The sequence below is a fragment of the Heterocephalus glaber genome, unplaced genomic scaffold (genome assembly GCF_053883595.1).
Source record: "Heterocephalus glaber isolate CG9 unplaced genomic scaffold, H.glaber_assembly_v1.0 deba00001600, whole genome shotgun sequence".
In the NCBI taxonomy this organism is placed as follows: domain Eukaryota; kingdom Metazoa; phylum Chordata; class Mammalia; order Rodentia; family Bathyergidae; genus Heterocephalus; species Heterocephalus glaber.
The window spans coordinates 7,580,913-7,607,871 of NW_028258372.1; the positions used below are offsets into that span (position 1 = coordinate 7,580,913).

At 37.4% G+C, this 26,959-nt stretch overlaps 1 protein-coding gene across 22 annotated transcripts in view; it reads left to right on the forward strand.

Annotated features, from left to right (window-relative positions):
• The first annotated feature begins 234 nt into the window (after nt 1-234).
• The window catches only part of Cdc42bpa (CDC42 binding protein kinase alpha), a 277,951-nt gene continuing 251,226 nt past the window's right edge, over nt 235-26,959 (forward strand). For 21 of the 22 annotated variants that reach the window (XM_087194275.1, XM_087194284.1, XM_087194283.1 and 18 more), the window contains exon 1: nt 235-1,843. In XM_087194275.1, coding sequence (XP_087050401.1) covers nt 1,666-1,843 — 178 coding nt within the window. In that variant the 5' untranslated portion in view covers nt 235-1,665. The remainder of the gene's footprint in view (nt 1,844-26,959) is intronic. The other variant, XM_087194291.1, reaches the window with a different exon arrangement.

Here is a 26,959-nt window from a genome sequence, read left to right on the forward strand (position 1 = left end):
CCCGCGGACCGCGCAAGGCAGCAGTGGCGCAGTACCTGCCCGCGCCCGCGCTCGCGCTCGCGCTCTGCCGCAGCTCCCGGCCCGGCCGGCTCACCCGCCTCCACGCGCTCGCCACCCTGGCCTCTCCAGTCCTCCCGTATCCCTGCATTCCGCGCTGCGCCAGCCGCAGCGCCGCGACTGGAGTCTGCCCGCACTCCACCCCTCCCCTCAGGCCCGGGCCGCAGCTCCCACCCACTCGGGGGCCTCGCTCGGCTCGGCTAGGCAGCGGGACACCGCCCGGCGCGCCCCTGGCTTCTGCGCGAGCTGGGCGGGCGGGCAGGCGGGGGTGGGAGAGGGGGCGTGAGCGCGCGGGCGGGTGGCGGGGGGGCGCGCCACGGGGCCGCCATATTGGATCCGTAGCGCCCGCGAGCCTCCGCCTGCGTGCGGCGCCGATTTGAGCGGCCTCGCAGAGTCCAAGGCGCGAGCGCGAGAGGCGCGGGGAGGCGGGGGAGGCTGGGAGGGAGAGGAAGGGAGTGGTTGGAGCCGGCTGCGGCAGCCTCTGGTCTCCACACCGGCGGCACGGACCCCTCCTCTTGCACCTCAGCCGCCTCCCTCCTGTCCAGGGAAAGATGCCCTTAACCCAGGGGTGTGAAGAAGGGGGAGAAGTAGCTGCCCGTGCCGCCGCCGCAGCTGCTGAGGACCGTGTCCTTTGAATCCACCAGAGCACACCCCCCCCCTCGACAGCGGGCGTCGGGAGCCTCGGGTGCGGCGGCCGCGGTACGGGTGTGGGGAGACCGCGCTCTCCGCCCGGCGCGGCGCGGCCCACGAGTGACCACCGCCATGGAGCGCGCTCGGGCGGCCCAGTAGCCGCTGCTCCCGGAGCCCGGGTGCCGCGCCTCCCGCAGCCACCTTCCCACCCTCGACCGCGCTGCCGGTCAGGCCCCTGGGAGAAGCCGGGAGGAAAATGAAGAGTTTCCATCGGAATCCATTGGAAATAGGACTCACTGCAAAGCCTTGAAAAGAAAGACCTCGGGAGCAGAAGGAAAAGCCTCCTCCGGGCAAGACTTGGCGTGCTCTGAGCTAAGGAGAAGCTGCTTCAAGGACCTCGCCCCCTCCCTTTCCCGCTGGAGAAATTGCCGTTGATGCATTATCCAAGTGGTGGTTGGGAGGATTTGCAGCAGAATTTTTGGTTTTCCCTCCCCCTCCTATTCATGCTGTTTTTTTCCTCTCTTTTCTATTTTCCTTCTTCCCGGGAAGTGAATTGCGGATGCAAAGGGGACTTTACTCATTAATGATGCAACCGGATTCGTTTCAGGATTTTGTTGCACGAGTTGAATTTTGAATGAAGGAGAAGAGTTTTTTTTTTTTTTTAAGAAGATTGAGTTCGTTATACTTTTAATTATTTTATTTAAATATACAATTGTATTATTTTAAGATGTATTAAATATATATATATTTTATGGTAACTTGCCCTCAAGATATATGTATATGGGTGAAATTGAAGACGCTTCATTTAAGTGAGGTTACTGGTGTTTTGGATGTTTAATTCAGCACCGGTATTGCATGACAGTTGTTGGAATAACAAGTGGTTTATTTTTAAAACCACATCTTTTAAAATTTAGGTTCAGATAGTTACAGTAAAAGTTGTAATAGTTTAAAAGAAAGCCAGCAGAAATCGAAGCAAACATGTCCGGAGAAGTGCGTTTGAGGCAGTTGGAGCAGTTTATTTTGGATGGGCCGGCTCAGACCAATGGGCAGTGCTTCAGTGTGGAGACCTTACTGGATATACTCATCTGTCTTTATGATGAATGCAATAATTCTCCATTGAGAAGAGAGAAGAACATTCTTGAATACCTAGAATGGGGTAAGTTTGTATTTTTTTTAACTCGTAATCTTTAGCTGGACGTTATGATTTAGTAGTTACAGACTTATGAGCAGACTCTAATAAAAAAATATGTATTTAAATAAAAGGACATCAACTATTTTAAGACCCCCCCCCCATAGTTTTTGATACATACTTTCCCAGGAGTAAAATCACACTACTCAGTTGTTGCCTTTATGTGAAGGCCTAGCTATTGTGCAATTTTTGATAAAGAACTTGTTTTTAGGTCAGCAGTAAGAGATTTAAAGTAAATTCTGGGATAGGTTAAATGGATCATTGCTCACAGTTGTCTAATCCGTAGCAATATGACAGCCATTCAATGAAAGGTGTTTGTTGGTGGAAACATTCTTTCCTAGACTTGGGAAATCAGTCTTGAAATGGGAGGAGATCCTGAAATATCTGTGTTTATCTTGGGCAGCAGGATCTTGAAGGCAGTGATCAGTGGGTTTTATTTCATCTCTGTATAGGACAAAGGAAATTGCTAAAAAATGGACCTTTCAAAAATTGTTACGTTCCTAAAATGAAATGACATAAATAAAAATACTCTGACAGTAGTTGATCGGGAATGTTTAGGAGAAGCTCCTGCCTAAACGTCAGGTTTTCTTTTAAATCGAATTTCAGTCTAAACTGGGTAGATTTTTGGTTCAGTCTTCTAAATGTAGATGTGATTAAGAAGACCTATGGTAGTGGAAAGATCAGTGATAAGAGCAAAAGCTCTTCGTGACTTTCAAGCTTGAAGGCTTGGTTGAAGTTCTTCAGTCCCTGATGTTGTCCACAGGCTCAGCATGACGTCCAGGGGCTCACTTTATCTCCCAGACCTATAGTGAACATTGACTTCTGAAGGATTTTGGCCAATTGCATGTAGTATGTTGTAACTCTAGAATACCAGTAATTTTAATTTGTTGTAAAGTTTGTAGCCTTTATCTTTGTTCCTAGGTAAAGGTTTTCTGCAGTGAAAAATGAAGTGCTGATACATATATTTTTCTTTTTTTTTTAAATTTGAAGTTTATTTCGAATTAGTTTCTCAGGTCAATCACTGATGCAAAAATATACATAATAGTTTTATTTATCCTAGTTGCAAGTAGTAGGTTTCTAGAAACATGATGTCATGACGTTTTAAGAGATATGTAAATGTGAATGGAATGATTTTTAAAAAACAGACTATTACAGTTGTACTGGGAATGTAAGAAATCTGAGCCATTTTTCAGGAAATTTCTCTCCCAAGACAGTTTTGACTTTGTTACTGGCTTTGTTGGAATGTTTTTTTAATGTGTAAAATATTTTATAAAGCATATGTAGTTTTACATTCTATGTTTCATGAATTTAGAAGCTCTGTAGTGTTTTCTTTGACGATTAAAGAGGGTTTGGTACTTTTAGAATTGAGGTTTGAATTTTTTGATTATGGTTTCATAGTCTGATTGTCTTTTAATATCCTTTCTTACTTGCAAAATACTAAGAGACCTTTTTTTAAATGTACCACTGGTAAATATAATTTTAAGTAATTTATGATAAAATACAAATCCATATCCTTCATTGACTTGTGGTTGAGTTTATGTAATTTATGCTATATTTTGCTGTATTGTTAGAATAATTTGTTTTTCCATTAAGTGTATTTTCCAGAATGTTGTTTCTTCTATCTGTATAAAAACACTTTGTTCACATATATGTTTACTTAAGCCAGAAAGGCAAAAAATTACTTGGCCAAGTACATTATATTTTTATTAATATATTAGTATGTTAATATATTTAAAATAATTTAATAGCTGGGTGCAGTGGTACAGCCTGTAATCCCAGCACCTACAGAGGCTGAGGCAGGAGGATTGCAAGTTCAAGTTCCACCTGGGCAATTTAGTGAAACTCTGTCTCAAAATAAAAAATAAAAAAGGGCAGAGGATATAGTTCAGTTGTAGAGCAATACAGATAAATATTTCTCAATACTGATAATTGAGATAGAGATACAGATATATATATATTTCTAAATAATTTAAGACCGGATCCTGGTGTGGTGGCCCATGCTTGTAATCCCAGCACTTGGGAGGCTGAGGCAGGAGGAGCGGCTCCAAGTTTGATGCCAGCCAGGGCTACATGGTAAGTTCAAGGCCAGCCTGGACTACATAGCAAGACCCTGTTTTTCTCAGAAAAACATAAAACAAAACAAAAGACCAGGGATTTGTCACAGTTGAGGAGTAAAGTTTTTAGTGGTACCCTTCACATTTTGTGTTTTTAGAAGTCTGATACTGTATGTGGCACGACAAACTGTTTTTCAGTGTTTGGAGAACAAGAGAATGGAATTTTTAAGGAATTAATTTGTATACTTTAGGTCTGGGGAGGGGTTTGTTAAGGCTCAAGTTTTTCTTTTCTTCCTTTTTGGCAGTACTGGAAATGGAACCCAGGGCCTTGCACATGTTAGGCAGTGCTGTACTGCTGATCTATGCAAACAGGCCCCCCCCCCCCCCCCCCCGCATCTGTCCGTCCTTCAGGTGTTTTTAAGATGGAGTATGAGGTCTTGAATATGGGGTTTATCAATCACAGAAGTTTGAGTAAAGCATAAGAAAAGAAAGTTAAGAATGAAAAAGCTAAGATGTATCATAAGTAGTAATGCTTACTATCTCTGGAGGAATTTAGGTTAAGAATAATTATCTTTTCATTTAAGTATTGAAATAGATTTTCTGTTCTTCATGTGTGAATTGACTACTGCATTTTGGAGAAATGTTCTATTTTATTCTCATTGCCTAATGTTATATAAAAGACAATTTAGGTTAAAGAAGTTTCTGAGTTGTGAATTGACCTCAGTTTAATTTTTTAAAACTTTTGGGGCGGGGGGAGTGTCCTGTGATAGAAATTTACCAGAATTATTGTTAGGTTTAATTTGATAATTTAGATTTGCCTTAACAGATACCATTTTTAGTTTGGTTTTATTATTCACGAAATATTGAGTCTTTAAGCATTTAAAAGACCCAGTAATTGCAACAGGAGAGCAGGATAGTTAAGTTTATTACACTATATATGTAATATTTGTTTTTATATTTATAATTATGAAAGTGTCATCTAGATACTCATTTTTATGCTGTTGATAGGTTTCTCTTAAAAATGGAGTCAACTGAGATTCTGTCTGTATTGCTTCATTTCCATCAAATTCATTTTATTCCTTGTTATGATGTTTCACTTTTATATTGGTATTGTTAGTATTTTGTTCATGACATTATCATGACAGTAAGAAAACTGATCAAAGTCAAATATGTTATTTTTCTTTGACTCATTCCTTGCTTTTGTGCTGATGGTTTGAGGGAGGAAATAAATAAAGAAGGAGAGAGGTAAGAGGTGGGAATTAAGCCAGGGAGCACTAGCCCAAGGGGGAAATACACCTTAATATCATTGAACACATTTAAATTTAATAATATGTATTGTTTTCCAATTATAGCCAGTAAGATTTGAAAGACTATGTTTTTGTCTTCTTTGTTTTTAAAATTGTTAAAATGATTATGGTGTATGTTTGTTTATAAGTAGTAGTTTTACTGTTAGCATAATTTTAGAATATGTTACAGTTGTAGAAGTAAAAACAGCTTTTACATTATGAACTAACTTGCTGGTGGGTTAAATATTGACTGAATTGGCTGTTCCTTTGAATTGAGAAGTTGGAATTTTAGGGAATTCTTTGCCAATTTACTTTAAAAAAAATCTGTAATATTGCTCAGTATGAAAGAAATTTGCAAGGCTGTGTATCTGTGGATAACTTTTTTGATGCTTTCTGAACTTGACTTTGTAATACTTAGTAAGTTAAATTAATGAATTTTATAGCTTACTCAAATTTTATGCATGTTATACCCAGAGAATAGTATGATTAATAAAGCTGTTTTTAGGAAACATCGGCAGATACTGTGATATAAACTTTTCCTTTTATTAGAGTAGTTTTTTAAAGCTTATTCACATTTTTTTCATGGGTGGGTTAATTAAGGTGATGATGGTTGATCTGAGTATTTTTTTAGGAAACTTTGTTTTTTTCATCTGTTGCTCCTTACTGTTAGCTTTGCCTGAGTAGGATTTATTAATCATACTAATTTATCAAAATGTTCATTGAATACAGATGATTACATATATTTTCATGTAAGCTCTCAATTAGGATCACCATAAATGTCTTTAGAAATATAGGTTGGGCATTTAATTTCTTTTGACTAGTAACTTGGTATTCTGTTAAATAGTTATTTTATCTAACAGTGCTAGCACATGGTAGGAGCATGTTCAAAAGTGATTATTATTATTTCATTTCTTTCTCTTCCATTTCTCTCAGGTTATACTTAGAGGTTGTTGCCAAATGGTACCGGTTATTGCAAAAGCTACAGAGATTGATTAGTAATTGTTTTGAAGAACAACAGTTAAAAAAAATATATTGGTTTATAGCCAGTCATGGTGGCTGAGGCAGTGGGATTGCAAGTAGAGTCCAGCCTGGGTGACTTAAGTGATTTAGCAAGAACCTGCCTCAGAAAATTAAAAAAAAAAGAGTTGGGGATGTAACTCAGTGCAAAGTCCTTGGTTTCAGTCCCCAGTATCCCTCCCATTGCTGTATGAGTGTGAAAAGGATGTTAGGATTAACACTTAAAGAATTTTAAAAATATAATTATTTTGTATGGAAATTTAAGACATACTTTACCACAGCAGTGTAAAAATACCATAATATTTTAGAAATTTTATGAAATATCCTGTAAATCTTAGGACTTGATTACCATTACACAGTGAGCCCAGGCTGTTTTATGGTAAAAGAACTGAAATTGGCATAATAAATATCGTACTATTCCATGGCAGTCAAACAGTCTTTTCCAAAACTTTTTCCCATATGGTACTTATTGTCAGTATGTTGTGTATTAAGCTCATTGTTTTCCATCCTGGTGATTGTGGTAAGTTTTTAAATCAGTTTTCGTTTAACTAGCATTTAAAGAATTACATAGATCATAATATAAAATATTGAGCTCATATATAGAAAGAATAAGTATCATTATGCAAAACATTTGTGTTTTCTAGTATTTCTTACTAATATTTCTTGTACTCTGAAATTAAAAGAGTTTGAGGCTGGGTGTGGTGGTGCACACCTGTAATCCTAGCACTTGAAGGCTGAGGCATGAGGACTGCCAGGAGTTTGAGGCCAGCCTGGGCTACGTAGTGAGTTCAAGGTCAGCATGAACATAGGGAAACACTGTCTCAAAAAAAAAATTAAGAAAGTAAAAGAGTTTGAAATATGTTAGTGTAGGTGAAGTTATAATATATTAGCTACTTAACAGTGAAAATAGAGATGTACATCTTTCAAAAAAGATACATGAGAGATTAGGAATAGATAAAGAATTTAATGAAGGGAAGGAGTGTAGGGAGGAACAAGATACTTGGAAAAGGGGATGAGAGGGTATAGGGGGAGGTGGAATGGGAGAGGAACAGAATGAAAGTGAATGGAGAGAATGAATTTACCATTTGAATTTACTATGTTCCTCAGTTGTTACTTGTCTGACTTGTGAATGATTGGGTATTTTTAATTTAGAAGAATTTACTCAATAGAAGAATTCACTCCTTTGTATTTTCTTTGATGGTTCATTTCCTCTTTGCTACTTTCCTTTTCTGATTTTGGGCTAATGAGTTTTAACTTTAATTGTCAGAGGTGTATAAGCTTATTGAGCTTGGAGAGATAACCATATGACCTATAAATAATCATTGTAGTTTCTTGGTATATTTTCCCATCACTCCATAGTAACTCTAGGATAGATGTAGGTGAGGATTTTTTAGTTCTGTAGGTTTTTTTTTAGTCTTCTTTATTCACAGAATTGCCTGTGACTTCAAGAATCAAAGACCATGAATTGCTCAGCTACGTCTTGATGAGTCAAGAAGTTTTTTCTGTAATGATTTTTTCGAATGGTCCACACTGTGTGTGTATTATCCCAGACATAAGGATGAATGGCTGTCATTTGGTGTCACTTTTCAGATTCAGGCAATTGCCTTTTCTTCCCCATTGATGTCGATGAGAGCTTCAGGGTTGCTCTTAGCTAACTTCTCCACACTTTCTCTTCACAATTTCCACTAGTAGGGAGGGAATGACTAGCCCTTGATTGGGTGTCCCTTCTCCCTCATCTAGGGTTCCTTTATCTGACACTGTTGGAAAGCAGTGCTTTGGCTTTCATGGCAACAGGACCACAAAGACCCACCATTTGGCCCTCAGTGCTTCCTCCTCAACCGTGTCCTTCTGTTTTGGGACTAGGGTTTCTTCATCTAGCGTTCTCCCCAGTTTTCTGTAAATCCATGGAATGTTCAGGTATTTCTCTTTCCCTCTCTCCCTTTTTCTGTCTCTCCGTGTGTGCGCGCGCGTGTGTGTGTGTGTGTGTGTGTGTGTGCGCGCGTCTGTATGTGGTTTATGTAGGTAGGTAAGTTTGGGAAACTATTCGACGCAAATTCTAACTTTAAAAACATTGCAGTTCTTTTAGACTTTATAAAGTTTATCTAATCATAGAATCATCTTTTTGCAGAGTATCTGGAGGATGGATGAGTGTTTCACAGAATATTCTTTAGGAAATGTTCATTCTATATTAGATCATGGTTTTCCTTATAAATCCCAGAATATCAGAGTTAGAAAGAAATTTTTTTTGTGGTACCAGGGATTGAACTTGGGACCTTGCGCTTGTGAGGCAGGCCTTGGAACCACTGAGCTAAATCCCCAGCCCAAAAAGAAATTTTGAGAGAAACTTTGGGATACTGTGTGGTTTGGAGAGAGAACCTAAATTTGAATAAGTTATGTTTTACTTAGTGGTTGTAAACTTTCGTTTTCTGTGTGAAAGTCATGTGACCTAGAAGATAAACTTAATCGTGGTAAAGTAACATAAAAGTAGTGTTGATAGAATTACACCTAAGAAGCATACTCTACAAAGTAAAATGAAATAGAATAATGAACCTGCACTGTCAACTCCTAAAGCCCTTGGAATTACTGAGAAGTGTCTATGTATGACATTTTCTTGTTTAATTAAATGTGTTTCTCATGTATAGGCATTCACATTAAATGTAGAAATTGTCACTATCTTTTGTAGCTTCAGTTATTGTAATTATAACATGTTGCAAAACAATAGTCTCTCTCTCTGAAAAGATTTCATTCATTACTTTTTGATGTTTAAAGAGAAAAAGTTCATGGATTCATGCAATTTTAGAATCTATTAGTATTAAGTACTATTCCTCTAGCTCTACCTCCCCTCCCAAGTTAATAATGCTTTAGCTAAGCAGTTGGTTTAAGACTTTGTGACTAGTATAGGAACTTCACTATTGTGTATAACATTGTATTGGTGAAGGTACATGCTTCATGTGCCAGCTCCTGTTTATATGTACTCTAAAGGAAACAAGAAAAATATTTTTATTAAGGACAAAACCATATATAATTGGTGCTATTTCAGTACCATTTGAACAATTAGAATTCTATGATTACTATTAACTTTTGTTTGGGGTGACCCTAATAGAGTGGCAGATAATATTAGAGAACAGTTCAGTTTGATTGTTTAAAGACAAGTAGAAGAAGCAGAGACTTTAGATTTTGACTATTCTATTATTGGGAGGATGATCTAGGAAGTTGCTTAACCTCATTGAGTTTGTTTTATCATCTATGAAAAATGGTCATCATCAGAAACCCTTATTTTGCTGAAAGTGAAAGCCAGTTTAGGAATTTTCCTTTTCTGGTGATTTATAGTTGTATTTTGTTGTCCTTTCTCTTTTGCCTACCCATATGATAAATGAAGAACTAAAATGCCAGTTGTTTTTGGTACTGGGGATCAAACTCAGGACTTTGTGCTTGCAAGGCAGGCAGTGGCACCACTGAGCTAAATCCCGGGCCCTAAAATGGCATTTTTGGGGGTACAGTATAATTAAAATGTATAGCTGTACTTTTACAAGAATATAAAGAAGTTCTTTTTTTCTGTTAACAAACATATTCTTGTCTTACTGACAATATTTTATTAAATTATATTGCACTATGCAAGCAGTATTTAGTCTTTTAGGATAAGGTATTTTGCATTGGAATATTTTGTTGATATTAACTGGCTATTTTTGGGTAATATTAAGTTAATGCCTATTCTTTTTACCACCAATAACAAATATTATGCAATGAAGTTGCATTTTCTTTGTTTTTGTTTTTGTTTTGAGACAAGGTCTCAGTATGTAGTTCAGGTTGGCCTTGAACTCACTGTGATCCACCTGCCTCCATCTCTCAAGTGCTGGGATTACAGTGTGTACCACCACACCTGGCTTATTTTTGTATTTATAAAGCTGCAATCTATAAACCTAGAGTGCTAGACCTCAGCTTAGAAGGTTAAAAATCATTATTGATGTGTTATTCATTTAGGTCCTTTTGTGGAATAAAAATTATGCACCATCCACAGAAGCATGTTGTAATCTTACAGTAAGTATGAAGAAAATTAACAGTGTCCACTAGTATTTCCTAAACTGTATTTTTTTTTCTTTCTTTCTTTTTTTTTTCTTGGTACTGGGAACTGAACTCAGGACCTTGTGCTTGCAAGGCCAGTGGTGGCACCACTGAGCTAAATCCCTGGCCCTCCTAAATTATATTTCAAGAGATATAAATGAATGCTATGAAAATTAAGGATTCAGTGTATATGTAAGATTGGAAAATAGTGTTGTTGAATACTTCTTTGGGTATTACAAAGCACATTATCATAGAAAAAGTTTCAAAGAGTTCTGAGACACAAACCTTTTTTGACGTTCTTTTACATAGTTTGCCTAAGACATTTTAGCTTTGAAACTTTTTATGAGGAACAGCTGACCCACTTTGAGAAATGAAGGCTTACCCTAGGAAACTGTAGGTGGTGCCAGAACCTATAAACCACTTATGTGATAGAAAGCCTTTCTCCAATTCTTCTATCAGATTTTCTCTCTTTTCTTTGTCTCTGTCTCTTGTGTTTCTTTATCTCAGTCTCTCTTCCTTTTTTCTCTGTGTGTCTCTGGTACTGGGGATTGTCTGGTACAGGGCCTTCATGTTGAGCTATATCCCCAGTCCTTTTTACAATTTAAGACAGGATCTTGCTAAGGCACTAAGTTACCCAGGCTGGGTTGGAATTTATGATCCTTCTGCCTCAGCCTCCCAGAGTGTTGGGATGCCACATTGCTTTTTGAATATAGTTGCAATTTACATGGAAGTCCAAACAAAGGTGAAGGTTTGAATGACTGTCCTTTTTCCTTTTCATATTTAACATTTTTAGCACTGTTGTTTGCATTACCTAGAAGCCAATCTTACAATATTTCTTAAGTTGTGTGAAGTTCAGAATTGGCCACACACACACATACACCAGTAAGACTTGATCTGTGTCTTTTAGGAGTACATATGTGCAGTTCCTGGTTTACAAAGGTGCTCCTTGTAACCTGTTGATTTTTTTTTTTTCCCAGTAAAGCTTGATTATTTTCTAATCAACTTGCCTCTCTAACCATTGGTATAGATAGAGACTGTCATAGCTGTGAAATAGAACAGAACTAATTAGATTTTATGTGAGTTTTGTAAAAGCAGTATAGTCCTGTTACAGCAAGGGTCTTTTCCTTAATATCAGTGTTTTTACTAGGGGTAACTAATATCCCAGGTTGACTTCAGATGCTGTTAAAGTATTCTGTGCTAGTCAGTCTTAGTGGTAAGTACTAGTAATCCCAGCACTTGAGAGGCTGAGACAGGAAGATCGTGGCAATTTTGAGGACATCCTGAACTACACAGTGAGTTCAAAGCCAGCCTGGGATATGTAGGGAGACCCTGTCTTAAAAAACTGAAAAGAAAGTATTCTGTGCTGAGATTTAAAAAATAATTGTTTGAAAAATTGGTTGGAGAAGAGACTAAAGCCCCATTGTGAGATTATATTGGTAATTACCTATGACCTTACCTTGACCGAAAATCATAACTAAGAAATATTTAAAAACAGACTAAAAGTTCAGGTATGTGGTAAAGCTGACATACTGATATGAGGCAGGCGCAGTGCCACTGAGCTACATCCCCGGCCCCTGATATGAAATCATAGAGTTTCTCCATACTCTATACTTACAAAGATTTTCCTAGAGATTATGGTTAAAACCTCAATAATATATGAAAATGTAGTATAATTTCTATTTCTGTCTTTTTTGATGCATATAAAGGGTGACAGTTTCTTCCAGGAGTCCATTGCTGTGTCACATTGCTTGAGGTTGTGATGATGCTCATACTGTATTCTTTTGCCTACCTGCTTGTAGTATCAGTAAGTGGAGCACCTTGTAGCTATCCTAGTTTTATGCTACATCTATGAGTATGGCTCATTTACTTGTCTGTATTAAGCATGTATAAATGGATTTATACATTCCTGGATCTTAAATGTGTATAAATGAATTTTAACACTCTTGGATTTTATTGTCCTTATTAATCATGCTTTTGCTTTTCCATCAAATGCTAAGTAACTTCATTATTACTTTTGTCTTTAACCAGAAAATATTGTAAATCCTATACATCTAGGACCTTTGTTTAGTAGAAGGAATTCAAAAACAAATACAAAATGAGAAACATATAACATGATCTTTTAGTTGTGGTAGCACCTTTCAATGACTACTAAAAGCTTTCAGGATGACTCTTAAACTCTTTAGCATAATATACACAATTTTTGTGTGCTGCTTGTTTACTTCCCTAATCACTTCTTCCATTTAAAAAAATAACTTAAAAGATTTGAAACAGTTTCAAACTTACAGAAAAATTGCAAATACAGTACAGTTCTTTTTTTCTCCTGAATCATTTGGAACTAAGTTGCCTACCTGATAACCATCAACCGCCCTGTATGTTTGTATGTATTGTCTGTCTTCTATAGAACCACAAGGCAACTATTAAAATCAAGAAATTAACATTGATGAGAGATGGAAATCCTTAGAATCATGTAGTTTCATTTGAGTTGCATCAGTTTTCCTAGTAATATCCTTCTAGCAAAAGGATTCATTTGGGCATTATGTAGTATCTGGATGTCATGTTTTCTAGTGTCATTTATTCTGGGCCAGGTTTTTAGGTTTTTCTTGACTTTCACAGCTTTGAAGGTCAGTTATTTTGTGGCTTTTACAGTAACCCCCAATTTGGATTTGTTTCTTTATGATTAGATTCCATATTACGTCTTTGGCAAGAATATCACAGAAGTGATGCTGTGTTCTTTTCATTGCATCTTATCAAATGGTACATGATTGCATATTGCCCTGTTACTTAGTAAGTTGCTTCCTGCTAGACTTCTCCCTTGTAAAAGTACTTTTTTTCCTTTTTATAATTAATAGTTATTTCGTGGGGAGATATTTTGAAGTTATATAACTATAATGTCCTCATTAAATATGGTTTTCTTTGTTAATAATTGGGTTCTGATCCTTCATTACCATTTATTTTGAGGCCATTAGGAGCCCCTTCAAATAGATTTCTGTGTGCTTTGACATATCCCTATGACCCCTTGAGCATTTTCTCACTTTCTGGTATAATAAGATGGTTCAGGTTTGTTTTGTACCTTCCCTGTCCCAGCCTTGGAATCAGCAATTTTCGAAGAATTCTTGGTTCCTTTAGTAAAGGAAGTTGTTCTAAAGAAACTAAGGGCTAGGATAAATGTGTATTCATTCCTATTCAGTGTTGTTGCTCATAAGCTATACTGGTGAACAGAGATAGCTGTCTTCACCCATTCACCTATCCATCAAGCTATATTATCTGTTCATCTGTCCACTTACATGTATGCATATCTACATTTTATAACTGTGTTACTTCTACAGATATTTGTTTCTGTACTTATTATATATGAAAGACAATTAATTTGCACTAATACCTCTAATTCCAATCCAACACTACAGGGTTAATTCTAGAGTTTTTTCTTTTCTATATTATAATTCTCCTTCCCAGCAGTGAGAAGCATGCTCCCATTATCCTTAATATATTTACTTACATGATCAGTCCCTCAGTGTAAAATTGACCTCTTGTCAATGTGGCTACCCTCTCCCTCATTCAGACAACCTGTTTACCCTTATCTGTCTAGCTGGTACTTCACCCCACTTGAGTGTTCACTCTGTATGCCAGGTCACTGTTCCTTTCCCACTAGAGATGTGCTCCTCAACGTGTTCAATCTCTATCACCACTAGGCTTCTGCTGAACTGTTCCATGAATGTTCTTTTCATGCTTCTCAGGCTTGACATTCTTGGTGGCAATACACACAGGCCTTTCATCCAGCTCAGCTTCCAGCTCTGGGCCAGCATCACTTGTTTCTCCTCTTGTGTACTTTGATCTGCTACTCCTAATGATTTTAGGGCAGAATTTTTCAGGAAGGGAAAGGCAATGGCTATTTGTCTAATTCATACGCACCTCACTTAATGATGGGACATGGTCTGAGAAATGAGTTGTTAGGCGATTTTGTTGTGTGAGCATCATGGAGTGGTCCTATAAAACTAAGATGCCAAGGATGTTCCTAGGCAATATAATCTCATGGGACCACCATTGTGTATGTGGTTTGTTGTTGGCTGAAATGTCATTAAGTGATGCGCGACCGTATACTTATGTATGTATATATATGTATATCTCCATGTGTGTAATTTTATTTATATTTCCACCAACCTTTAAACTTTAAAAAAATTATTCCAAAAATTAAATATAATAAAATATATTCTTTTTGGCACACAACTATGAGTTTTAGCAAGTGCAGAGTCATGTGACTACTGTTATAGCTAAGGTGCTCAGCAGTTGCTTTATCCCCCAAATTCTCTTTTGCTGCCCTTTTGCATTACATTCAGGTTTTACTCCAGCTAGAAATGAAATATTGATACTATTACTAATTAAGGCATATCTGACTATCCCATGACTCTATATATTGGTTAATTTTTTTTGGAAACCCTCTTTCATTTGCCCTACTCCTGTGCTTGTCCTGGTAAGTGCATGGTACATAGCAGATACATAGTAATGTTGGTTGAATGAATTAATACCATTATACTATACTTGTTATACCCAAGGCTAGAAGCAATGTAACTGATCATGGAGCATTGCTTGAAACTCAGTTTTTTTATGCTGGGGACTTGTTTCCTTTTTGATTTACCTTGTTTTGTTTCAAAAGTGATTTTTTCCTTTTAAAAAATTAACTTTCTAATTGACAAATAAGAATTCAAAGTTGTTTCTTCAGTGATGTTTACAGTCTCCCTTGTTAGTACTTACTGGAGTGAGGTGAGGAAGAGGGTAAGGACTAAGGTAAAATGCAAACTTCTAATTTTTAAAGTTATAATTTTCTTACATTTTCTGTGTTTGACCTCAGTTGCACAGTGTCCAGCATAAACTTTAGAGTTTGGTGATGAATCGATCATATGAATATAATTTTATTCCCTCTGCAGCCCCACTAAGTCTATGGTAAAGAAATTTTTGAAAAAGTCATAAACATTCAAGGATAAGAAGGACAAGAGAAGAGACAGCACTGATATTTTGGAAGCTGAAAAGCAAATTAATGATAATGACTTAGGAGATCTGAGAAATTCAAATCCTAAGTTAGCAATGGTGAAAGTTGAGGACCTATCCAGTTTACTTGGCAGAATCCTCAGAAGTTTTAGAAATTGGTGTCTTGAGGAACCTCTGGAAGTTGAGATCCAGGCAGAGCTAAAATATGGAGAATTAATTGTAACTGTTCTAGAAGCAGTAAGAACTTAGAGCCCTCCCTTTGTCTGTGTCACCAGACTACTTTGTTCTTCTCAAAGATTGTATGTTTAGTCTTGGTAAAATAATAGTGTTCTGGGTTGAATGACATCAGACATAATAGGGTAGGGTTAGACATTTCATACTGGAAATTAGGAGAATAGAGAAATGTTTATTTACTTCTGTTTGGCTCCCGGCATGCTGGCAACTAGGTCTTTCTTACAAAGAGAGATTTCTTACAAGAGTCTTCTGAAGAATCTGACCAACTCAGAAAGAAAGACCTGAAGATGCCATTATCAAGGGTTCCTCAGTAAAGGACTAAGCCAGTCACACTGTGAAATTCATTATCGGTGGGCTTCACCCAAGGATTCAGAGCTTCAGATCTTTTCATTTTTTCATAATTAAATGTGAATAGAAAACCAAGAAGTGCCAGACATCTGAGGAAAGCCTATAATGTTTAAGCACCCCCCCCCCAAAAAAAGCAGAAAAAAAGTAACTTGTATGAAATAGAGTGCTGGGAAGGCATAACTTAAAAAACCCAAAAACATAATACTACTCTTCATAGTTTTAGAGGTAAAATACTACAACTGTGAATAAAATCAAGATGCCATAAAAAGGGATGAAAGAGAATGAAAAAAGTTCTTTGAAATTAAGAATTTGATTGGTAAAATGAAAACCTTCATACAAGAATTTGAAGAGAAAGGTGAAAAAAATTTCATAGACAAAAAATGCAGAGGTAGAAAAGAGATAAAACTAGAGGATAAATTTGGAAGGATAAAACTAGAGGGCAATTAAACTAGAGGATACATTTGAATAATCAGAATAGTAGAAAGTCTAAGCAGAATTCCAGTAGAGAGAACAGAGGGGAAGAAATTGTCAATAAAATAATAGTAGAAAAACATTCAGAAACTGAAGGACGCAAGTTTTTAAATGAAAGGGGTGCATACTAGATACCTAGCATAATGGATGATAGTTGATTCACATTAAAATTCACAATTAGTACTTTGCAGAATTCTCAGAACTTTGGGGGATAAGGAAGACACCGACAAAACAAAACAAAATGAAACAAAACAAAACAAAGGGTCAGGAACCAGAAAGCCTGTTTTTCTCAGCAACAATACTAGAAAGAAGCTAAAACAGTGTATTGAAGGAAAATGATTTTCAAACCCAAATTCTATACCTAATCAAATTCTCAATCAAGTATGAAAGTGGAAAAGGATATTTTTAGACATGCAGGTCTTCCAGAAAAAATTATGTTCTGCAACCTCTCCAAATAGGGTTAACCAGTCAGCTTGGTTTACCTGTGACTAAGGAGTTTTCCTGAGGTATGGAACTTTTGGTGCTAAAAGCAGTCAGACTGGGATGAATTGATTGTCCTGCTTCCTGCTACATGTCAAAAGGAGTAAGTTAAGATGAAGAAGTACTGTATAGGATATAGGAGGGAAGCAGGAGATTCAATATAGGAAAGAGAAGAAAGGATTTCCTAGGGTAATGGTGAAGGAAGAAACCAGAATGACAGCTTTGCATCAAGCTCAGAGGATTTGGGAGAGACTTCTTTAACCTGAGATGAATGAATATATACAACTGCAAAGGCCAGGTGTGGTGCACACCTGTAATCCCAGTACTTTGGTAGGCTAGGATTGCAACTTCCACCCCAGCCTGGGCAGTTTAGATCTGGGGATGTTGCTTAGTGCAAAAGTCCTGAATTCAGTCCTAAGTACCACAAATACAATAGTAGCAACAACAAAGGTAGCTCTATATTAGCAGCACTCAATTGCTCAAACTGAAATCCAAGTTGATCTTTGCCTTGTAAATGCAAAAAAATTCCTTAGTATTAAAGAGAATTCTTATAATAAATTTTAGTTGGGTTTTTTTTGGTACCAGGGATCGAACTTAGGTCCTTGTGCTTGTGAGGCAAGCGGCAGAACCGCCGAGCTAAATCCCCGGCCCTCTTATAATAAATTTTAACTTTTCATAGAGAAAGCTTTGAAATCTGATGAACCAACTATCCCCCTCATTTTTGCTTAGAGTAAAGAGAAGCTATTTTCAAGGAATTGCTGAGCTATAGAACTGAATGGCAAAATTAGCTTTCTAACTATTCTTGAATCAGGTTTTCAGTGGATAACCATTTAATTTGAACATCAAGACTATTTACACTGAGATGTGTAATGAAAATCACAATGCAATACTTTGTTTCCTTACACCAGAAGTCACTTAATTAGTTGACAATCCTGTTGCTCAAGGTTAGTATTCTACTTTCCAGATTGTTGTGATCACTGAATATTTTGTTGGTTATTGCATACTTTGAAATTTATGTTTAGTTTGCACATTTAAGATGTGAAGCCATAAATAATGTACTTAGGTCGTCCTAACATTTCTTTATTTCTCTTTACCCTGCTGTGCCAGACCTTAGTGCATGCTGGCAAACACTCTACCACTGTGCTACATCCCCAGCCCTAAAATACTTACATCATAAATGAGTAATCATTTGAATTTTAAGATTTAATGCTTTTACTAAGAATCAAAATAACTTAAAAGCAGATACTAACCAGAGTGCCTAGCAAATGTGTACCTATTGTTTAAAATAGTTACTTAGAATTAGGAAGAAATATTTATAGTAGTGTACGATGCCAAAAAATACAACCTCATCCTATTTAAAAAAAATGGAGTTAAAAGGAAATGATATAATATAACTCGTACTTGGAAATGACAAAGGAATTTTTGCCCCAGCGTTAATAGTATTTCCTTTACAGCAGGGTTTCTAAGTTACATTTCAGTTCTCACATATACGGATGATTTTTGTGAGAGAATATTATTTTTTTCACAGATGATTTGAATCACTTAAATTTTTTAAAAAACTGTAGTGCTCACTAAGAATTTTCTGGTAAAGTTATATTAATTTTTAAAATAATTTAAAAAGTCAGGTTTTTTATTTTTAAATTTTAAAAAATTTTAACTTTTTTTTAAGACAGCCTCACTATGTAGTTCAGGATGGCCTTGAACTCACTGTTGTAGCCTAGGCTGGCCTTGAACTCCCTGCAGTCTTCCTGCCTCAGCCTCCCAAGTGCTGGGATTATAGGCACGTGCCACCACACCTGGTAGGTTTTATTTTCTTTCTAAAATTCTCTGCATATGGCTCAAACTGTGTTTGAGTCTCAAGTTTTTATTTTGAAAAATCCAGAAAATGTTGGAAAGAAAGAACAAAATTTTAGGTTTGCTTTCTTTGCACAGAAGGGCTTTCACTCTGCTTAATAGTTTCTCTCTCCATTTTTGTTTATCCTACTCTAAGGTTGACCATTTATCAGCCTCTGGAATGTGAACAGTTGAATATGAATCTACTCTAGCATATTAGAGACAGAATTTGATACATTAACTGAATTGCTTCTTTATCTGTGGATCCTCTGTGTGCTTTAGATGGTCCTTGGCTTTCATTAGACAGAAAGCAGCAACCATTTTTGTTATGTAGTTTCAAATATTTCTTTATAAAAAGAAGAAAATTTTTGTTGTAAAGGTTTGGGTCCATTATTACCGCTTTATTTTGAAGGAGACAATGTAGGAATCAGGAATAGCCAAACGGAAGAGAAGTACTGTTCTGTATGGGGAAGGCATGGCAGGAGGGGCGTTTGTGGAGCTTCCATGCCCTCTGGGGCCCCCCCACCCCCATACCGTGATTGTTCACCAATTTGGAAGCTTGTATCTCTAAATAGAGGTAAACATTTTGAGAAATTGAGTTTTCATTTGAAATTTAAACAAATCATCTTAGCCTTAATATTTCTTCTTTTAAATAATCATACTTTAAAAATTATACATAATAGGTCTGTTTTAAATATCAGGGTTATTTGTTATGTTTAAATTGTCTTTTCTTTAAAATGAGCTCGAAAGGAATTTTGTGAATATTTGTAGTATATATATATATATATATATATATATTTTTTTTTTTTTTTTTTTTTTTTTTTGAGACAAGGTTTCACTATGTAGTTTAGGCTGGCCTTCAACTCACTGTGTAGCCCAGGGTGGCCTTGAACTTGCAGCAATCCTCCTGCCTTAGCCTCCTGAGTGCTGGCATTACAGGCATGTGCCACCCTGCCAGCGCTGTACTATATTTCTTGAATTTATGTTTCTGCAACAGAAGCAGGTAACATTTCTGACAGTACAAGTGTTGACTTCAGAGGCTAGAATTTAAAAAAACATTAAAAATGATATATTGCAGTAATTTAGAAGAGTTGTTGATCACACTTTATAAATGGAGTGTTGATAGGGTGTGTTTGAAAGTAACTGAAAATACAGTGAAAATTGGTTTAAAAATAGGAAAATTCTGTTAGGTAACCTACCAAGAGCTTCTTAGTTTTGTGGCTCAGCAGTGTTACCACATGTTCAAGTTCTTTGAGTGTCACTAGTGTAGATTTTTAACACTGTTTCCCCTAAAGTTGCAGGATCCCACTTGAGCAACGTGCTTCCTTACTCAGGTGGGAAGGGAGAGAGAGAAGTGCTTTCCACAGTCCTCTCAGGAGGAACAAGATTTCTCACAGAAACACCCAGAAAATCTTTCCCCTTGGATCTCAGATGGCCAGAATTAGATCCCATGTCTGTTCCTGAACCAGTCATTACATTGGTGGTGATGTTGAGATACAAAGGCTGTGTGAGAGAAGCATTGTTATCTTGACAAAATTATGATTGTTTTTAGAAGGAGAGTGTACGGGATAGATTGCAAGTCGTTTCAGTACAGTTATCTGTGGTTTTCTAGTTTATTTATAGCATTTTTATTAGAAATTATTTGTGCCACAGCAGAGATTTATGTTGTTTTTTGGCCTTCTCCTGACCTCCTCAAAGTGATACTTTTGCTTATACTTTTGCTTATACTTTTGATTTAGGGATTCTGGGCCAGTGTTACTATGTGGAAGAGAGAAAATGATGCATTATAGATATATTATGATTAAATTTTAATTTTAAAATAGCATATGGTTATTAAAATGGTACCTTTATCACCCTTTCCATTCTTTGTTGGCTTGTCCTGCCTCTGAATACCTGTAAAAGTTGTTTATAATGCACATTAGGCCATCAGTATGAATCTTGGATTTTTTAATATATGTCATGCCAGGATCACCTCATATCTCTAGCACAAATAAATTCCAGGGTATCTTTAGTGTTGCCCTTATCTTCAGAAGATGTGGTAAAGAGTACTTTTTAAAGTCAATTTAATAAATATTTATTATTTTTGGAGGGTGGGGAGTAGAAAAGGGGCAGATGTGGAGATGACATTTGAGCTGACCCTTATGAAGATAATGTTCTGTGAAATAGAGCTGGAATGAGTGTTTTAGATGGAAGAGAACAGAAGAAATGTGGAGAGGCGGGAAAGTTCAAAGGCATTTGCTTGGAGCATGGAACTTAGGAGGGATGAAGGGAGGCATACTGGGAAGTCAAGTTAGAATCATAGGTTGGGGCTGGAGCTCTGTGCTGGACCCAGGGGCACCTGCAAAGTGTGTGGCCTGCCCCCTAGCTGCTGCTGCTGCCCAGTGAAGCCCAACGTGGGACCCAGGAGAATCTGGAAAGTGTGTCCTCCGCCCCAGCCACCACCACCTCCCACTCCAGTGCCAGGACCTGGGAACCTTGCACCCTGCCTCCAGTCCCCGGGTTCTTCACAGCACAGAGGTGAACAGAGTTGACAACCAACAGACCGATCTGATGGAAGAGGAGATCAATGCCCAGGTGGAGAGTTTTGCTTCAGGACTGAAGTGATACTCTTTCACAGAGATTAGGTGAGAGATAGTCTTGGGAGACAGGTGTGGAGAGGGTCAGAGCTAAGTAGGGATCTCCTGGGATCCCCTGGGAGGCCTGTGCACAGACCAGGAAGATCATGGGGCCCGTATTCTCTTGTGGGAGGGTAGGTCCAGCAGGAGTAATCGTGTGTGTGTGTGTGTGTGTGTGTGTGTGTGTGTGTGTCTGCATGTGTGGGGGCAGTCCTGAAGAAGAAGCCATGTAGTCTAGTGATATGGTTGAACTTTGGGACTGCCGCCAGCATCCAGCAGAAATCTGTGCTCTAAATTAGTATAGGTCATTATAAGGCTGAGCCTAATAGTTTTCACTGAAATCAGGGTCCTCTTTGTTTTGATAAAGAACCATTCATGAGTCGTTCCTAGGGTTTGTCAATATCCAGTTGACATATGCTGCCATTGTTGTTGCTGAATTTACTACCATAGTTAAGATAACATAGTAGTGGCCAGCAATTGGTTTTCTCTCTATACCAATATGTATTGGTTGGTAGGTTATAAACAATACTATGTCTCCTCCTGAAGAATGAGGCAGTGGGCCAAAGAATTGGCCCCAGAACAAAAACCAACATAAATGTGAAAAGACAAGGCAACAGAATGCCTCCAAAAATTACCAGCTTCTTTGAAATTGGTTCAGGGGGCACTGAGGAGAAGGAAATCATAAGCTGCACAGTAGATAGGTCTGAAATGGTATCAATGGAGGTAAATCAATTCAATTTGGTGCTAGGTGAATTTAAAGAAAATACAACTAATCACATAATGACCATAATGAAACAGATGATCAGTGAGTCTAGAGAAGACACTAATAAACAGCTTGTGGAGTTAAAGAGATGCAAATCATGAATGCCCAACATAGAAAAAGAATGGGAGTCCATAAGAAGGTTCCAAACAGAAATCCAGAAGATTAAATATGTGATGAAGGTATGGGTGGCAAAAGCAACCAGTTTGAAGACAGGAGCATCAGACCTAGAGGACAGGACTGTGGTCTATGATCAGTTAATGAAAGATATTTTAAAAACAACAAAGCAACATGAAAAATGGATCCATCCACTCCTAGATGACTCAAAGAGGACTATTAGAGTAATTGGAATTAGCGAAAAATCAGAAGATGGCACAAAGGGGATACAAAACCTTTTAACACAAGTAATAGCAGAAAACTTTTCAGACATGGAAAAAGAATTTAACATGTAGATGGGTGGAGTGTGTGGAACCTCAAGTGGCCATGATTGGAGGGAAACCACTCCATGCCACATAATAATTAAGATGCCAGGATTACAGCACAGGAATAGAATCTTAGGGGCTGCTGGGGAAAAGCAGTGAATAACCTATTAAGGAGGACCTATTAGAATTGTAACATTTCTCAGCACAAACCTTGAAGGCAGGGAGAGCATAGAATTGAGGTGTTTTAAGCTCTTGAAGAAGACAGCTTCCAACCCAGACTGTCACATACTGCAAAATTATCTTTCAAGGTTTATGGAGAAATGAGATATTTCCATGATGAAGAAAGCTTGAAGAAGATCATGACCACCAAATCAACACTCCAGTGGATTCCTGAGAATGTCCTAGAGGGAGACAGTAAGGCTAAGAATGCCAAAAGGCCCAGTGAAATGAATGCATTGGATAGGACTAGCAATTGAGGAGAAGGAGGGCAGAACAGCGATAGGAAATAGATGCAATCACTGGAATAAGTCAGTACCTATCAACATAACTAACAGTGTGGATGGACTTAGCTTGCCAATCAAAAGACATACAGTGAATCAGGAGGCAAGATCTAACATTGTACTGTATAAAAGAAACACATTTGGTATGAAAAGAAATTCACACTAAAGGTCAAAGGATGGAAGACAATATTCCATGCAGTGGGAGCCAGAAAAAAATAGGAGTAGCTATTCTATTTTCAGATTGAGTGGATTTCAAGCAAGGGCTGATCAGATAAGGTGGAGAAGAACATTACATATTGATTGATGTATCTGTTTAACAGGAGGAGTTAACAGTTGCAAACATGTATGCAACAAACCATGCTGTACTTAACTTCATAGAGCTGATGCTATTAGACATAGAAGATCAAATAAATGTCAGTGCAGTTATAGTAGGTGATCTCAATATCTATCACAAAATGGATCAACTAAAGGAAAAATCAACAAATATCAGAGTTGAACCAAACTTTTGAACAAATGGACTTGATATATAGAGAGTGTCCCACCCAGCAACAACAGAATAAGCATGATTTTTGGTACTTTCTCCAAAATAGATCACATACTAGTGAAAAAGCATGCCTAGGGCTGGGGATTTAGCTCAGTGGTTCTGCCGCCTGCCTCACAAGCAGAAGGACCTGAGTTCAATCCCCAATACCAAAAGAAAAGAAAAAAAAAAAAAGAAATAGCATACCTAAGCAAATGCAAAAGAAATGACATTTTACCATGCATATTATCAGATCACAGTTCAGTGAAACTAGAAATCAGTAGCAAAAGAACCCACAGAAATTGCAAACATGGAAATTAAACAACACACTCTTGCATAATAAATGGGTCACTGAAGAAATTAAGGAAGAAATAAGACTTCCTAGAATTAAATGATAATGTCACTACAACATACCTGAGCTTATGGGATATAATGAAAGCAGTCCTGTGAGGGAAGTTTATAGTGGTAAATAACCACATCAGAAAAATTGAGCCCAAATACATAACCTAACGATGCATCTCAAGGTCTTAGAAAAACATGAACAATCCAAACTCAGAACTTGTACAAGGAAAGAAACTATAAAAATCAGAGGATAAATTAATGAAATGGAGACTAAAAAAACAATACAAAGAATCAATTAATTGAAGAGCTAGTTTTTTGAATGGATAAATAAAATAGACAAACCCTTAGCCAGTCTTACAAAAAAAAGGAAAGAAAAGACACGAATTAATGGATTAGAAATGAAAAAGGTGAAATAACAACAGACACTGCCAAAGTCCAGAAAATTATTAGCCATTACTTCACAAACATATGTATCGAACAACTGGAGAAGTCAGAAGAAATGGTGACATTCTTAGATAACATAGAAATTGCAAGAACTGAACCAAGATCATTTGAAAATCTTGAAACAATCCAATAACAAGTAATGAAATTGAAACAGTAGTAATAATAATAAAAAAACTATCAACTAAGAAAAGCCCGGGACCTGATGGATTCAGAACCAAATTCTACATACACTGGAGAAGAGATAGCCTCTTTAATAAATGGTGCTGGGGAAATTGGATATCCACATGCAAAGGACCGAGTCTAGACCCATATAGAGTGGTTCATGAACACTCGGTTCATGAACTTAATTCGTTCCATGATCCTGGTTGAAACTGAACTGGATGAGAATCAAATCAAATTTCCCCATAAGGTCAACATTGAACCTAACCATTGAATTTGATTCCATTCTTGTTCAATTCAATTTGTGACCAGAATTGTGGAAAGAATTAAATTTGTGAGCTGAGGTACTACTGTATCTCTAAAATCAAAATGGATTAAAAATCTAAATGTTAAAATAGAAACAATTTCCTGGAAGACAAAATAGGTAAAACTCTTGAAGAGGTAGATGTAGGCAAATGACTTTAACAGAGCTCTAATGTGACAAAACATAATACCGAGAATCAGCAAATGGGATCATATCAAATAAAAAAGTTTCTGTACAGCAAAGGAAACAGCTGACACAATGAAGAGACAAGTTACAGAATGGGAAAATTTTTTTGCCAGTTATGCCATGAGCAGAGGACTGAGATCACCTCATCCAGCCACCCCTGTAAAGCCAGACCTACAGAATCTGGCCTTCCACCGTAGAATGCAGGTCCTGTGTCCTTCCTTGCCTGAGCTTGATCTTGTCTACCCCTCACTCTCTCCCATCCTATTTCTCCTGGCTGTCTTTTTCCCAGTCACATTAGTAGGGTAACACTTCAGTCCTAGAATGAAGCTATAATGTAATGTTTTGTGACTAATGTATTCTAGATATTAGTCCTCTAATACCTGGCACATTTTTTCCCATTCTGTAACTTGTCTCTTCACTCTGTTGGTTGTTATCTTTGCTATGTAGAAGCTTTTTAATTTGCTATGCTCTCATTTGTTGATTCTTGGTACCAAGTCGTACCTTGGTTTATGAACTTGATTCTTTCTACGATTCTGGTCCAAACTGAGTTGGATGTGAACTGAATCAAATTCAGTGGTTAAGGTTCAGTGTTGGCTTTATGGGGAAATTTGATTTGGTTCTTGTCCAGGTTGGTTTGCAACCAGAATTGTGGAGAGAATTGAATTTGTGAACTGAGGTGCCACTGTATTTCTTGTTTGCCTACACCTTCAGGAGTTGTACCTGTTTTATCTTCCAGTAGATTGTTTCTGTTTTAACATTTAGATCTTTGACTCATTTTGATTTTTAGTTTAGTACATGGTGAGATATAGGGATCTAGATTCAATCTTCTGTATGTGGATAGCCAGTTTTTCTTGCACCATTTATTAAAGAAGTTATTTTTCTTCCACCATATATTTTTGGTCCCTTTGTAAAAGATCAAATAGCTGAATGTACCTGGTGTTGTTTCTGGATTCTCTGTTCTGTTCCATTGATCCACATCTCTGTTTTTGTGCCAGTGCCGTGCTGTTTTTAATCACTGTAGCTTTGTAATATAATTTCAAATTCAGGATTATGGTGCCTTCTGCTTACCCAGCTTTGCTTTTGCTATTCTGGGTCTCTTCTGGTTTTGTTTGAATGTTTGGATTGTTTTCTCTAGATCTGTGAGTAATGTTGTTGGTATTTTGATTGGGATTGTATTAAATCTGTATATCACTTTGGGAAATATGGCCATTTTGAGTATATTGGTTCTGCCTATCCAGGAACAGGGTTTTTTTGATTTCCCCTTCAACCTCTTTTGGATTTACCTTTTAAAAGGATGATGGCAGTTCCCACCTAAATAGGATCATGCCATTTAGAAGTTTTAGACTATTTCAAGTGAGAGTTAATGGTGCCTTTAATTGGGGAAGAATTGGGCAGTGGGAGATTTGAGATATGTTTTATAAGAGAATTCACAACAGAGTTACATATGGATCAGATGTTTGCATTGAAGGAAAGGATGGAATCAAGGATAGAGTACACATTTTTGGCCTGAACAGCCAGATGAATAACAACAGGCGCTGTTTATTGTTTGCCAAGCACTGTTTAAACAATTTAAAAGGATATCTTATTTAATCATTATAACCTCATGAAGAAAGCAGCATTATTCCTATTTTATAGATGAGGAGACTGAGGCACAAGTCTGTGGTCTCATAGTTAATAAAGGGTGGTGTTAAGATCCATATCATTTAATCTGATCCTACAGAACATACTCTTAGTAACAGGCATTCAATTATACTGCCATTAGGGAGAGGATTACTGTGATGGGAAGGACTGTGGGGTGGGTTGAGAATCAAGAGTACTTTCTGATTTGTCCATATTAAGTTTGAGGTAGTAGAGAGTTGTATTAGTTTGGAAATACGTTAATTATTGGAGAGGTCTGGACTACAAGTGGAAATTTTGGACCCAATAGCTTATAGGTAAAGCTATGGTACTGGGTGAGATTTCTGAGAGAAAATGTGTCATAGGAGAGAGAAAAAGACCAAGGACTGATTGTTGAGGCATGTAAAATTTAGAACTTGAAAAGTTGAGGAGGAGCAGATAAAGAG